Raw genomic sequence first — 16,449 nt, forward strand, 5'->3', positions numbered from 1 at the left:
AGCCTTTTTTTACACCACTAACACATCCAGCCTGACTGGCATCGAGCATCCTGCTCCCAACCACATTAGCTCCCAGGAGCACACAACCAGCTGAAGAGTCCTGTTTTCCCAATCAGATTTTATTAACATCTGGGAGGATATAAACAGATCTTCAGCACAAAGGATTGAAGAGCTGGTCTACCAACAGATGGACTAAACCTTGCCTAGCAATACAAGTATTGGTACCTCTTGGTATAAGTCATATTAATACACTCTATAATGTTATCGAAATCCACATCAACCTTATTGGCTTATTATCCCACTGCTGCACTGAGTGAGATTGTGCACAGCAGTAGCAGAATCGGGGAAAGCTCTGGGATGCTTCTCTGCTGATATGGAAACCACTGTGGGAACTTCACTGAACAGACCAGGCTCTTACCCTTTTAATTCAAACAGGTAAGAAATAACAGTGGCAGCACCAAATGTCTTGAATTTGTATTTCAGGGCCCAAACTCATATTAAATATCCACCTATTTCTAGAAGGTGGCATTTTCACATGATCATTTTTTCCCTAGCAGAGCCAGGCTGCAAGCTTGCATGCTGCCAACAATTTTGGCACAGCTGCAGAAAAAGGGGATGCAGGACCTCCTCCTGCCTCTGTCTCAAGTTGCACGGGTGTTTCTTCAGCAGCAATATAATTTTAAGCAGCATTTGGTTCCAGGTACTTACTTCCAACCCCGCTGTACCTACTAGACCACCTGGTCCAAGCATTCATGTACCTTTGCGGTGAGCCAGATGGGAAAAATGAACCAGATTAAAATGAACCCAGCAAGACCCACCCCCAAAAGAACAGCATCTCAGGAGAATAAGCATGGGCTGTGGGGAGGGGTAGGAGGAGTAGGAAAACCCCTTTCTACAGCGTGGATTGGGAATCTACACTCTGAAAAATATTGGAAGTAGGAGACTAAAGAAAAATGAGGCAGAAGCAACAGGGAAAAATAGTGGCCAAAGTGTCTGATTTTTGTTCCAGATTGCTCCTATCATTCTTCTCATGTAGAGGAATGAGGGGAAAATTAATTTAACCAAGAGAATGGCTCTAAACTTATCTTCCCACGTTCAGCCCAAACCTTGAGCTCTACTATGAAATTCCCCAAACAAGGGCTTGCTTAGACCATGTTGTGTTATAAGTCAAGTTAGTGGAAACTATCAGTTGGGATTTGAGTGTAGGATTGTGTGGAGCTCCAGGGATATTCCAGTGAAAGGATGTTCTTTTCCAAGTCTGGTCAGAACCAAAGAGTCCCCCAGGGAAATAACAGGCTTCGCAATTCCAGGTATACTTCCAGATCAAAGATACTCAGTCACTCAAAGTGACTCTCCTGAAGTTTGTTTTAGTAAATTATGAGGAAGTCTACGAGAAATTTCAGTCTAGTAATACTCTAAAGGGGCCTGCAAAATCTAGCCTTCGATTACTGTGAAGATCTTCAAATTCAGAAGAAATGCTACCACTACCACGTCATGCCCCTTTCCCGAGTAGTCAGGCCTGGCAGGCTCCTGCAGGGACCCTTGGCTTTAATTTACACATTACTCCATCTAGTGGCCTCAGGGTTCCAGCATCCAAGAGTTTAAAACTCTGCCCTGGTACCAGCTGGAATTCAAACCTCTGCAGCAGCTTTGCCATCACCACTTTAGCCTCCATCTGTTAAGAAGAAAAGCAAACTCATCATCAGTGACAGCAAATACAGCTTTGACTGCACCTACTACTTGAAGTCAGTGTATTATGCCATTCTACTTTGTCAATATAGAGATTTAAAAGTTAAATGTTCCTCTCAATGCAGCTGGCTGAGTTTGGGCAGGAAGAGTTGTCACCTGTGGCCTCCTGGATTTGATGACAACAGACAGGCACTAAGATCGGTCCTTGCGTTTGTGCATTAACCCCATTTTGGAAATCAGAGTGTAAAACTAAGCACTCTAACCTGAAGATTTTGAGCACTGGTGCTTAGATGAACTCACAGCACATACCCAAAGAGCTGGCCTCCTATCACCCTTCTGAAATGCTGCCATGCTCATGTATTTCCTTAAATTGTTCCTCCCATCCACACAGCCCCCTCCTCACCTTCTCAGTGACAGCCTTGGCTTGTGCCCTTCTGCCAGCTGATGTTTTCCCTCCCTTGACTCTGCCAGCTGCAGCCACGGGACAGTCCCTAAGAGCCCCTGTACACCCATCCTGTGTCTGCAAAGGGATGTTGACTGGGATTCCCACCAGGGGGTTTGGATTCAATCTGGGTGACCCAAAACAGTTCAGAGGGAGAGCAGCCTGCTGTCCCCTCCCCTGCAGACAGCTTGGCTGTATGTGCACATGGGTGACGTGGGATCAGTTCAGTACACGTACTCCTGCTCACATGATAGTGTTTGAGAGATGCCCTGTTGTGGGCACGCTGGGGATCCTACCTCGAGAGCAAAGAGGGTCAGTGCACCATCAGCATGGCCCTTGGTTCCCCACCACCAGCCACGGCCAGCACACCCCAAGCTTGCTAATGAAGCGTCATTCCAGGCCTCTGCTTACCTGTGCAAACACCTGCCCGATGCAGGATCGGGGTCCCAGAGAGAATGGAAAATAGCAGTAATATGGCCTGCAAAGAAAAATGTTCAGAACTGTCACTCTGACAGCTTGGTTGTAAAGAAACAAGCAAATATTTCATCACAGCAGCAAGGAAATGGTCTAAATACTACCTCACCTAGCTGACTTGTTAAGAAAATCTCCAAATTAACATTTTTTTTCTTCAGAGCAGCAATATAGCTCTGCAGCATGTTTCCTCATCATCTCCACTTACTATATGGCTCAGCTCACAGAGCTGTTTTGGTGCGTGCAAACCTTCCTTCAAAGCTGAATGTCAAGCATACTCTAAATGCTCTCCAGGCTGTTGTAAGGACATAATGATCCACCCAATTATTGCTCCTTTGGGCAGCTCTGAACCATGTGAGGGGGTATGTGGTTCAGGAAACGAGACTAACAGGTTGAAGTAAAGCCCCTGACTCACAAAGTAGTTAGATGCTGGGATCAGCACCAACTGCTTAGGTCACTGGTCCCTCCTACTGCACTCCCACCTACTGATTAGACTTAGGCTGCCTGTCCATGTGGCTGAACAGCATCTTCTGTCCCTCAGCCCCTTGTCCCCTCTCTAATGTGGAGACACTTCGAGCATCCTGGGGACATGGCTGTCACGCATTAAATGTTTGTATTGCACTGAGCAATGTTTGTATTGAACTTTCACCTCAATATAAACATACAGTAACATTAGAACTGGTCTTTTTTGTAAGGTATCATGTGGTCTAAAGAACTTCTGAACAAAAGTTGAACATGATCACTCTCTATCTGCATCCAAATAAGGATTTACTGTTACTCATACTTGAATGGAAAAATGTTTTATTTTACTTTTCTTTTCCCCTTGAAATCTCTTCCTGTAGTGGTTCCTTACTACGTACTTAATAACCTGGGAGTAAAAAGAAACTCACTTAGGTGCATCTTTGCTAAATCGGTCTGGATTGAAAGTGAGTGGATCCTTGAAATATCTCTCCATCCTTCCCATTATATAAGTGCTGAACTGTCAAGAAAGAGTTCATTTGCATTAGTCAGGAGCAGCACACTGAAAATGCCTCTTTGCTGTCCCAAGTACAAAACCATAACTGCCATTTAATCCCCAGGCAAAACCAATCCAGAGACCCAATTCGCATCCCAGTTTTGGCCAAAATTTCAGAAAGGCCAGTAGAAATATACCCAGGAAGGCTTTTGGCTCTCTGATACACAGACCTCTTATGTTCAGATAGATTGCAGCAGCTAAAAGCTGCTGATGGTAGACAGCACTCACAACAAGCACTGTGTTTGCAGGAATTCTGACACCACTGATGACATGCTCCTTCTCCATCCAGCGCACTGTCCCTGGGACAGGTGGGTACAGCCGCAGTGATTCCTTCAAAACCTGAGTCCACAAAAAGCACAAAAGGTCAGTTAGTTAATACGGTGTAGGAAGCAGGAAAAAAATTAATTACCTCCCTATGGCCTTTCACTTTGGCTAAATAGGAGCTTTTGACTTGTGGAACAGATGCTGGTGTATCTGCCTTGGAATCCTGTGGGCAAAATAAGTCATCTCCTTCAGGCCTCATTCTTTCTTATGACTGCTACAATACAGAGAAAAAGAAGCAAAATCCACTAGAGATGCCATGCATCGAACAGATCTAACACCTCAAGTCAGGTCAACAGCTACGTCAAAAAGTACTAGGAAGCAAATTCAAAGAGAATATCTAGACATGAAGTCTCATGCTCCCGATGAGCTGGTTTTGGCACTGGCTGCCATGAGGATGGGTGGTTGCTCCCACCTCCTTCCCACTCTCAGCCCTGCGTTCCCGTTCCTGCCTTTGTCCTGCTGCTGCTGCTTGGGGAGCTGAGCCAGGTCAGAGCACCAAAATGACAAAAAACAACCTAGTGAAGGAAAATGAACAGGGAACAGTGAAAAAAAAAAAATGGAATGAGACCATTTCTTTTGGTGGCAGTGAGCTGTAAGAATGGCTTATTTCATCAAAATGAAACCTAATTAACAGTGCACATTAGCATCGCACTGCAAATGCAATTAACAGTGTGTATGCACGGGTGGATTAATGAAAAAGCAGCATGGACAAAAGGATTCAGAATTGCCTGAGCAACAGGAGAAGAGACTCATGGTCTCTGATACTCCAGTGATGGACTGGCTCTGACTGTGATTTTAGTTGTACAGATCCAAGCTTGTTCTGTTAAATAAATGATCTGCTTTGAGAGGCTCTCATGTGATCTGTCTTAAAACTGAAAAGCTTAGATACCTCATCCTAATTGGAGTGGTATAATTGTGATGGTGTTTGAAGAAGTCCACGGAAACCTGCTGATTTCTGTAATCACACAGAGATGCCTTTTCTTTATAAGAAATACACCCTTGAAATCTATCCGCTGCCAAAGAACAGTGATTTGTGGGATGGGATATGGAAAATGCTAAAACACCATCACCCACCTTGGCAGACAGTTTAAGAGAAAAGTAATCATGGCAGACTACTAACATCACAGGGAAATTTAAGCAGAATAGCTGCCAGGACTGTGATTTCAGCCTCTCCTGATGGTCTCCCCCCATCTTGTAAAAGGATACGCAACACAAAGACCGGCAAGTAGCCAAGCCCTGGCTTTGCAGTTCATTACCAACTGGCACTTCTATATGCAAGACCTCTTTTAGGACAAAACTCTCTCTCCATCCTCAAGTGACCGAAGAAGGTTTGAAGACTGAATAGTAAAAAACTGAAATTACAAAAACCAGTCATTATTTTTGGGTGTCCTATGGTACATGGTGAGATCATAGCTGGAAATGATTTAATATCAAGCAAAACCAGAGCTGTGAGTTTGGGAAGCACATGGGGTTCACACACAGGTTGGGCTCAAAGTTGCAAACTCATTTTAAAATATAGCTATGGTTTCAGCTTAAACAGGTATTAAGCAACTCTGCTCTAGCTCCCAGCTTGATAATAATTAAGGAAAGCAGTGAAGTAATCGTGTGGGGTTTTGGTAAGAAATTTGAGGAGCATCCTTCCCAACAAGGCCGGGCTTCTACAAATGGCTGATGGTACCTGCTTGCTCACTCTCTGGGGACGAAAGCCATCAGGATCAAATCTTGGCAGTGTTCTTAAAATTTTAAAAGTGTGGGGCTCCTCCATGACGTGACAGAGGTGCTACCAAACAGCTCTGTCTGGTATTTTACCTCACCCCTATAGTACCTGTGATAAGTAGGTGAGTTTGCCAAGATCCTCATAGTCAATATCTCTCTTGGCACCAAGAACATCATCCACTTCAGCCTGAAGCCTGCAGTTAAATTAAAAAATGTTAGCTGCAGACACCCACTTCTTGTTAAGCAAGTTGATAAATTACATTTTTTACTTTCCAGACACTGAGTTGGACTTTGACTCCCACCTGCAGGCAAAATGCCTACTAATTCCCAGCCAGCCTGCCTGAACTTGTGCCTCATATTGGATGAAGCAATGTGTGTACAGTGCACTCCAATCGGGTAGGATTTGGGACTAGTATGTATAAAGGCTTTGGAAAAAAACCCACCTAGATGAAACTGAAATAATTAATCTTAAGGGTTTTTTTAAATTCTAGGTATACTGGGTCTATGAAACTGTTTATTTTGGAAGCAAGGTTAGAATTTATTGGGAATTGAATTTTCAATAATCCTTAAGTTCACCTTGAAATTAACAGCAAGTTGGACTTGCAAATTGGAATGCACATACCTTTCCAGTATTTCAGGATGCTGAGCCAGTGCCATTACTGTAAATGACAGCTGATTGGCAGTGGTTTCATGACCTATGACACCAAAAATCAGTTTAAAGGTTAGTATGAAATAATAATGATACAAAGATGGCCTACTAGTGTGACTGTGAACAGGAAACTTTGAAAGTCAGGCCCTGAATGTTTTGTTTCAAGTATGCTAGAAATTAAAGGAAAAACTAAAAGGGATGTAAATTCCACATTAGGAGCTTTCAAGAATGACAAGAACAAGACATAGCTGGTAAAGATACGAACCGTCTTGCTCAATTCGCTGCAGTGGCTGCATACAGCACCTACTGGTTGTGAGCTCCCTAACAGAAGAGCCAGCGAGGTTCAATATCTGCCTTGTCATATTATGGGACACACAGTTCTGCTGAGAAGCAAGGGTTTACTGGTTTTGAGGGAAAACAGAGCTTCTAACCATCTTCCTTTGAAATGCATGCTGTACATGGCTGGTTTTCATTTTTTCATGGATAGGAATATGTATTATTTTAAAGCATTACAGAAAATAGATTTCTGCAAAGATGTGTTTGTTGCAGTAATATCTTTCTTGTGAAAGAGCAATGTTTTGACCTCACCTTCTTAAGAACCTAAATCCTACTGGCTTGCAAGATTGATTTTTCTACCTTGTTTACCTCACATATCATCCTGGCCCCCGCTTTTTCTGACAGGCTTGACAGTGCCCTCACCTACCAAGCTAACTAATGCTCTTTAAGATAAGAATGGCATTTAACTGTGTGGGTGAGGTGACATAAGGACACGTGGAATGTGTTACAGATGCTTTCAGCGGGGTTTAGCAGGATCTGGGAGGCAGAGCCAGAACTCCATAAGGAATAGCCTTGCACCCCACCAGGCAGCACTACCCTCTGCACCACAGGTTGGAAACCACTGGCCTGGCATTATTTGCCGTGCTGATACAACTGAAGGAGGATAACACATCATTTGCCTCTGAGAAAACCTCGCCCAGCTGGTCCTACGCCAGTGTAACAGTGTTGTCTTCCAACCAAGTGACTCCTGGCTACAGTATCATCACATGGAGTGAGCAAGGATGTTCACCATGACCCTGTAGACCGCCCAAGAATGAGTAGTGTCCCACAGGACATATGCAAGCACTAAAATAGCTACCAACCCGCAACAAAGAAAGTGATAAAGTTATCCAGGATGTTTTCATCATCTCTAGTTTCCTCCAGAGCTGTCAAGAGAAAAAAGCAAATGAGATTACAAAAGGCCCTTATGTCCCAGCTGGAACAGCCAGAATGCTCTGACCAGTTTTGCACATTTTGACTGAGGTGGCATTGGAAGGGGATGCTGAGTGGGCAACTTAGTGGTGACTTGCAACCAATGTTTGATCCAACACAAAGAAACAGGGAATTTTCAAAGCAACTTTCACTATCTTCAGTGTGAAAAAGACATTAAAGGAGGATCAAAGTTCAGATCCCCATAACAATCCTCCCAAAACCTCACGGCAAAACATGCCACAGAAAAATTCGAACAGCAACGTGTCCCCTACCATCTCCTTTCAGTATCTGTGTCAGAATATCCAGTGTGGCTTCCTTCCCGTTCTGAACAGCCTCCCTCCTTCGGTCAATGCACTCCTTCCCCACACGCCGCAGCAGCCTCACGCTCTCCTTGACCTCCTTTACCAGCTTCCGTTTCCCTGGTATATACTGTATACAGAATTTCTTCAGTCATTTTATTCCTTTCAATGGTGAAAAATATTGCCAGTGTTATTTTTCAAGTGAGCACCTTGCTTTCTACTAAATGACATTTGTCACAAAAGCGTCTGCTTTCCACAGAACAAAGTGAATGTCCCCAAGGTGAAGGGTTTGGGCTGAAGTGAGAAATATTTCAATCTGTGCATGCTGATGTCCTGCCTTGTTAGAATTGATGTTTTGGGCACCATGAGCAAAATTCCTCACCTTTCCATGGAAAGGAACTGCAACATGCAACACAATCTCACCTCTGGGTCCAAAAAGGAAAACAGGAGCTCTAAAAGCCAGAAGTACTGCTTTCATGAGAAACTATGGAATGATTTCTAACTTAAATATTTCATATTACATCCATAATGAACTTGAGTTGAAAGATATGTATTTTTTTAGGGTAAGCATGTTCATGTTTCTTCCACAGTGAGTGAAGGCTGCCAACCTTCTTGGAGAAATGGCAAAAAACTCAATTTTTGCAGTGATGGGTGTGAAAGTGTAAAATCATACGAGAAGATGACACATGCAGGGGGCAACAGAAGGCAGAAAGACAGAAAAGGAAGCATTAAATGTTAATGTTATTTTGGAATTGTTTTAAAGCATGAATGAATTTTATCTTGATGCATGCTGGAGGGAAAGAGCTACTGATGACTGTTTCCCCATCATATATGGACCTTGCACAGCTCCAGCCTGCTAACCCTCACAGGAGCACAGGCTCCAGCTGGACGCCAGGAGAGAGGATTGAAGTGAAGAGCATACAGACCTGCAAGAAGGGGATGCGTGCCTTGGTCATTCCCTCCAAAACCACAGTCACAGCATGTGGGAAAGGTGTCTGGTCATCGCTCAGTGTGTTTAACTCTAAGCCAAAGGCTACCTGAGGAGCAGGAAAGAAAAAGGCAACTGGTTGCATCCTCCTAGCTCCCTGGGGCTGGGGTGAAAAGGCAGGACAGCCTCACACTGCCACCTTTTCTCCTAAAAATACCTCAGGCTGGATCCTGCCTGGCAGGAGGCTGCAAGGGAAGGGTAATACCTACATTACACTTCCCCTCCTTATTTGGGGGGATTAATCATTTGCTATTACTCTCCATTCATCTGAAACTGTTTTGCATTCAGAAGGGAAAGGCCAGCACAAGGCAGACTTCATGCTAACATATAATGGTAATAATACAACATCCACACATGAAACAGCACCAGTGTGCCCCTTCTGGCATGGAGGGATGGGAGGTATGTGGCTGTAAGGGCTTTTGCAGAGGGTCCCCATCCTGCAGGCCACACCTTGGCTGTGCAGACCCTTCCCTAACTGCCTCGTCCTACGGCTCAGCCTGAATGGAAGTGGCACAGTTAGTCTTTTGGCTCTTCTGGCACTGCTGGGTAAAGGTCTTGTTCCTTGGCTCCAGCTCCTGATCCCATCCTGCTGCTGGTACCCGTTATTTCCATTCCTTCCTGCCAGTTGCAGAAGAAACAAGAAAATGGACAGCTGGTACCTTTGCAACGATATCCATAGTCACCCGGCTCATCAACGTCAGCATGCTGAACTCTTTTTTTCCATCTGCCTTTTCCTCTAGCTTCTCCATCAGCTCCTCTGCTTTTTCATTAAAAGTTCCCATCAGACCAATCAGGTAGCTGAATAATCAATAAAAATGAACGATGGGGGCTCTGGAGAGGACATCTTTGCTCAGGCAAAAATACTTTCATTATTTTCCATAGAAAATTGTAAAGATTTTTTTTTATTTGTAATAATTATTTCTTAATGTTTTAAAAATTGAACCGATAAAATTAGCTGAATTCTTATAGCAGCCCTGCTTCATCCTGCCATGTAAACAACAGCTGCCATGGCAAAGGGCTTTGGCCTGTGCATGTGGAAGCAAATACACTTTATCTATAGACCCTAAACACAATGCATCAAAGCACACACAGGCAAACCAGACCAATCCCCTGCTTATCAATCACACCATCTCTCCCATAGGGAATCACTCAGGTGAATGATGAGGCTTGCCCAGGTGAAACCCCTGAGGTCTGTTTTCTGACAGCATAAGGCAGTCATCACCACTCTCCCGGAGACGCAATGCTGGGACCTTTCTGACATCACTGAGCTCATAGGGGTGTCACTGCCCCCTGGGAAGTCTAGATAAATTATACTTGTAATGGAAATGGTGTGCTGAACTCCGAGTAAAACATGATTTGGGCACTAAGTGGGTTTCTTCTCTTTCTAAATATCAAATAATGGATCAATGACAGGGGGGATCATGAAAATACAGTAGAAATAACAGCTAGGCCATCCCAGAGACATTTGCCTTACGTTCGGCTGAAAGCTGGATCCATTATCTTCCGCTGCTTGTGCCAATGCTCGTGGTTGCAAACAGTTACCAAGCCATTCCCTAGAAACCTAGCGTTTACAAAAACAAGGAAAGGAACAGTTCTCAGCAAGGGAGCCAGCCAAACCATATGTAGTCACAAAGACAATGCTTCCACATCTGCATTCTTGTATTTCTTCCATGTGTTGGGAGCACCATGCTGCTTTAAGTACACAGTTGTTGCATCACTGTTTTGCCTGGTAGGTGTGGTCTGCTGAGTCCAATAAGATGCTGATTCATTACAGCTGTTACGCAAATAATTAATAAAATAATTGGATTATTACATCTTTAAAAGCTTCAGGCTAACAGAGAAAAATCCCCTTTTTTGTTACTGTGCTTAGGAGATAGAAACTCCCATGCCTTAAGGAATAATTCAGTGCTCTAAAATCTAAGTGAGAAGTTTGATGATGGTCTTGAGCAAACTATTCTGAGACTAACTGAACATCTACAGGGGAAAAAAAAAATATATGACCAAAGTAAAAAAATTCCAATATAACCTCCTTCCTGACGGGAAGACATTTGACTTGACACATAATTTAATATGTACATGCTGCTTATGTATGTCTGGAATCAGTCATTAATCCCTACACTAAGGTAAATGGTCAGAGTCAAACTAAGTGTCATGCCTGTGATATTATTAATCTTTCACTTATTTTCAGATCACAATGGCTTCAGATGAGTTTCACCTACCTCTCACCAAATAAGCTGTAGATACGACCGTACACCAGACGATCCTTTGGGTACTGTGGTGACATCAAGAACTCCTAAAATCAAATCTCAGGTCAGTGAATACTGAGTGTGATCCATTTCTCAGACAAAACATAAAAAGCCACTTACACATTCACTGTTTTCCTCCTGTAGCAATAGTCTGAAGACTAGATGAATTATTTGGTGTGCCCCAAATCCCCCGTTACCATGCCGCTAGCTTCTTTTGCATGCCTCTAGCACTTTTTGTCCAATGACCTGAAATATCACTCTGTGGTTATTGCAAAGATTTAGAGGAATAAATTCAGTCCCTTGTGCCTCACTCGTTTGAGATATTAAGCTCTTGCAGAGAGTTTGCTTTTCAGAAATGGTGGATGCTCACTCTACTGCTTAAATAAAGGTTACAAAGTAAATGAACTGATCAAGGAATAAAATAAATCAGGACAGCCCGGAGAGCTGAGCACTTCACCCTCCTAACCCTGCCAGAGCCACCCTCCCTGCAGGCACAGGCTGGCTGCACCGTGCTGCCCTGAATGTCAGGCACCCCTCTCTCTTTCTGGAGTGACAGGCTGAGCCTCACTGTCGATTCAGCTTTATTTTGTAGTACCTTCACTCCTTCAGGACTCAGAATCATTACTGAGACTCTGTGAAAGGCATTAAGCCGTACAATAGGTCCATATTTCTCTGCCCTATAAGAAGAGAAGGAAAAAGGAAAAAAATAATTATGGTACAAATCACCAATATGTAACATTTCAGACCTAATAAACTCAAAGGACCAAAGTAGCAGGTACTGGGAACTACTGCAGAATTCAGCAAATAAAGCCATTAAGACAAAGGTCATTCCTCTCTCTAGCTTCTCTACCAACCTTGTGAATGATGCTAAATATGTAATTCAGGGCCTCCGTGTCTTGATTTCTGAGTTTGTGCTACAGGGTTACCCCATCTGATGTTACTGATGTGTCTCAACTTACCACTCCAGGAAGAGATCATGCATAAACTCCTGTTTCCTCAGCATTCTCCACAAGATCGGCAGATGTCCAAATAAAAAGCTGCAGAAAATTAAGGTTAAGATTGTCACGAGGATGCCAACATAGGGCTTTGTATAGACTGTAATCCTTGTTGCTCAGTGAAGCGATATAAGTGTTGCTCCTGTTTTCCTCCTTGTAAGGAAATACGAAAATAACACCTAAGCTGTGACAATGCCCAGCCCTCAAGCAGGTAAGCTGGGGACCGGGGTCAGGCTAGTGCACTCGGGTGGCCAGGAAGACCAGCGTAGAGATGCAGGACAAGGTGGTTTTTGCTGCTGTATTATAGGAGATGTTTGGGTCTAGGTAGAAGATCCCAGCAAACTGCTTTGCTCTTTTCCTAGCTGACTGAATCTTAACTGCAACTATTACGTTTCTGTACATGCAACAGACTTTTGCATTAAATATTCTTTAATACATGCTGAGCTCTGATAAGTGTCACTTCAGTTCTGTCAATGGTGTTAAACTGAGTAAAATTAGGAATGGTCTCCTCCTGTCTAAAGCCGTATCACCTCAAATGCTGAAAAATAGAGGACAACCTAGAAGGATAATCACTGGTTAATATGGAAATTGCAGAAATTAATAAAAAAGGTTAACTCTTCAAATACAACAGCTGTATTAAAAAGTTAAATTCCTTCCTTCAGCTGCAAGTAGAGAATTCCCACTGGCTTTGCATACATCTGAAGATTTGGCCAAGCTCCTCTCTAAATGAAACCAGCTGTGCTCAAGATCTGTTTTCTACTTGAGAGACAGACAGCCATGCTATCACCCTTTTCAATATGAAATAGCAGAAAAACAAGCTCTTATTTCTGTTGGAACCAGGAGATGCTTAAAATAACAAGCACTCAAAGTTACCTAGTACCTACAGAAACTTTTAATCCTTCACTTGACTCCTCCATTGTAACTGGACTCCAAAAAGATGTGAAAACCCCAAATATAACAGACAAGTTCTTCATTAGAAAAACCTCTAGAAACCGCTCTAAACATGTCATTCAGGGCATCTGCGCCTTAATTTCCTTATTTGTGCAACAGGGCTACCCCATTCAATGTTACTGATGTGTCTCAACTTACCACTGCAGGAAGAGATCACGCATAAACTCCCATTTATGCGGGAAGAAGCACACGAAGCAAGGTCCTGCTCATGGCTCCCCTTGTGTGACACATGAATCCTCAGAGATATTTTTCACCACCTGTCCCATCACTACCTAATTAACTGAAGTGTTACAACAGGCCTAAAACACTAATCCGCTAATGAGAAGTCCCAATTACTTACTGCATGCCACCAGAAAAACTAAGCAAGAGCTTGGTTTGGGATATATAACAATGTGGCACTATGATCTGAAAACATGTATTTGCAAATAAATCCCTTCTGTCCATCTCTTGTTATTAAATCTTTAATATGATACAAGGAGCAAACCCCTCTCCACAGGTGAGTCATGCATGCGGTAAAAATGACACAAAGACACTAGGACTCACTTTTCCAGCCTGTTCTGCACAAGTCTCCTTTAGAGATGTGCTGTGTCAGTCGTGATAAAATAAATCAGTCCAGGAAATCAAGAGTGTTAATGTAACCTTGTCATCACCCAGCCATAAGACCTTAGACAAAGTCTGAGGTTTTGATAAGATCCTGTTGTACTTCATACTAACATAAGGCTTTCACAAGCTTTTATCAAAGGGAAAGAGCCAAGGGCAAATAAAAAGTCACTCATCTGGGACAGAGTAACACTTTGAAAGGATACAGGCTGTGGACTGCCTGGATGGGGAGCAGGTCTGCTGACCACAACCTTGGCAACCTTGGGTGCTGGTCCCCGTGGGCAGCAAGCTGGACACAAGCCAGCCTTTGCTTTGGGTGCTGCTCTTCTCCAGTTTACCAGATACAGCTTCAGCTGAGAAGTATTTAGATTTGGATGAAATTACCCTTTCAGAGTAATTTGGGTTAGCAAGGACCTCTGGAGACCACCAGTCCAGTCACCTGCTCCAGGCCAGTCAACGTCAGAGCTATGGCTTTGCCCAGTCACCTGTGACAGTGTTTGAGCACCCTGAGTGAGGGTGTTGCCTTGCACCTAAACTGGGATTTCCTTTGAGACAACTTGTGCCCATTGCCCTTTGTCCTTCATTTTGCAACTCTAAGGAGAATCTGGCTCCACCTTCTCATAACCACCCATTACGTAGCTGAAAGCAAGCCCAGCTCTCAGCCTCGTGGGCATCCTGGCTGCCCTTCACTGGGCTCACCAGCTTGCCAATGTCTTGTACTGGGGAGACCACCATCACACAGAACACACCACTTTTCAGAGGTAGAGGTATTTGATTTTCCTTACCCTGGGCACTTAGGAGTGGAAGTGTTTGTGCAACAGATACTGAAATGGGGGTCTTGGACTGTCCCTGGCAATTTAAACTTTTGAAAAGCTATGAAATACTGTGGGCTCGCATGACATACAAGCTTCCACCTAGACATACCAGTACCGGAAACCTTCCTGAGAAGGATTATAGGCTGATCACCAACATCAGGCTTCAAACCCTGAAGCAGGGGCAGAAAAGCAGCCACAGGATCCCTTGAACTGACATTACTCTAAGGTGCTACTTCACACCTTGAAATAAGCCTAAGGACAAGCAGGTTCAGGTATGACAAGATCCATCCTCTCTCTAATCTTAGTGTCTGACCCTGATTACCCAGGTAGGCTGAAACTTGGGAGTTAGGCAGCGAAACCTGCTATCCCTGTTTGTGTAAGAAAGTGTCCGTGCAATGCCTCTTCCTGTGGTGTGTTACAGTGGGGATGTGCACCCAAAGGTGAGGTTGAATGGGAAGGTCACACACTCCTGCAAGAATTGTGTCTCCTTGTGACAGTGCCACCAGCTTTCTCACTGCCCCTTATCACTTAGAACAAGGCTTTTTGGGGCAGAAGCCAAACACCTGGCTCATGAGGAGAGCAGGGAAGGTGCCTGGTGGAGTTACGTGTCAGTGTGCCTCTCGGAGCTGCGCTGGTCCAGTGCAGAGAACCCCTCCTGCATGGCCGATACTGCCTGTCACGTCCCTCTTTGGCGTCACGAACAAACGCGCGGCTCTGACGGGCACCTCCAAACCGCTCGTTTCATGCCGCTGTGGCCAGCTGGAGTGACCCTCGGGGGAGATGGATGCAGGCCAGCATATCGCACCCCGCCAGGCCCGGCCGGCTGGGCAGGTCGCCCCACAGAGATACAGGCCGGAGCGTTTGTTTTCTGCCCTGTCCCTTCCTCACGGCCGCAGCCGGGGTGCAGGCTTTGCCGCTCGGCCTGGCCCCCGGGACACCAACGGTGGGGGCTCGCCCTGCAGACGCCTGAAAAACCCACCCCGGGCCGGCGCGGCCTTGCCTGCCCCTTACCTCTCCCGCGGGGCGCCGGGAATATGGTCGTACTTGGCGTGGATGTATTTCACGTAGCAGCAGTACAGACCGAAGGCCAGGAAGGAGAGGGCCGCCAGCAGCCCCGCCGCGGTCCCCAGCGCCGCCACCGCCCGCGGGCAGCCGGCACCGGCCTCCGGCCCACCGCCCCCTTCCCCGGACATGGGCCGGCCTGCGCGGCCGGGAGAGGCCGCGGCGGTGGGGAGGCCTGCGGGGAGGCCTGCGGGCAGGGCCGGGCGGGGCCGCTTAAAGAGCCCGGCGGACCCCGCGGGCCCGGAGAGCTATCGGAGCCCGGCAGCGGGCCCGAGTGCAGCTGCGCGGGGAGCTGCTTCTGGATCTGTAGCGGTTTATGTAGAGGTGCGTGCGGTGGAGGTGGCGCTTCGCACAACTACATGAGGAGGCCGGGAGGGGTGCTGCACCTGCATACGTTTGTTTACAAGAGTGTTTTAAATAAGGCTTATCGCTGAAGGCTCTTAGACAAACCAGGCTCTTGCAACACAAAACAGGCAGAGGCTCTGCGTTGACTTTTAACTGTATAAAGTGCAAGATGCAGAGGGAATATATACTCTTGATGCCTGTAGGAATCAATAGATGAAGATTTTTCAGAGCGGTCTGCTTTGGGGCCTGTGTTATACAATGTACTCGTTCATCATCTGGGCACGGGCATGAGAGCTGATACAGTTCTATTCAAAATACGGGATCTAAAGCTGACTGTCACAAATTGTGTAAGGATCACAGGACACAAGGGACCAAGGCATAAAATGGTGGAAGTTAATTTCTGGTAAATGAAAAGTAATGCACGAGGAAAGATAAACTGTGTATTATACACGCATATTCAGTGGTGGCACCTGTTCAGGAAACATCAGCCTAATGTTCAGTACAGACCAAATAAGCAAGCGGAGCACAGGCAGTGATTAGAAATGGATGAGTGAGCAAAACAAGATGCTTGACTGTATTAGTATATAGAGGACT

The 16,449-nt window shown here is 45.1% G+C and overlaps 1 protein-coding gene across 1 annotated transcript; it reads right to left on the reverse strand.

The window, feature by feature from the left end:
• Positions 1-103: 103 nt before the first annotated feature.
• On the reverse strand, positions 104-15,840 carry LOC104363360 (cholesterol 24-hydroxylase). The gene is made up of 15 exons (XM_042799162.1): positions 15,460-15,840; positions 12,047-12,124; positions 11,683-11,764; positions 11,061-11,134; positions 10,316-10,402; positions 9,501-9,639; positions 8,780-8,890; positions 7,827-7,983; positions 7,446-7,508; positions 6,280-6,352; positions 5,767-5,851; positions 3,846-3,956; positions 3,493-3,581; positions 2,543-2,609; positions 104-1,675 (listed from the first exon to the last, which is right to left on the reverse strand). Exons 1-15 carry the CDS (start codon positions 15,639-15,641, stop codon positions 1,514-1,516), a joined length of 1,560 nt encoding a protein of 519 aa, XP_042655096.1. The 5' UTR covers positions 15,642-15,840; the 3' UTR covers positions 104-1,513.
• Between the last annotated feature and the right edge of the window lie 609 nt (positions 15,841-16,449).

Source organism: Tyto alba, unplaced genomic scaffold (genome assembly GCF_018691265.1).
Source record: "Tyto alba isolate M040663 unplaced genomic scaffold, T.alba_DEE_v4.0 Super-Scaffold_29, whole genome shotgun sequence".
Taxonomy (NCBI): domain Eukaryota; kingdom Metazoa; phylum Chordata; class Aves; order Strigiformes; family Tytonidae; genus Tyto; species Tyto alba.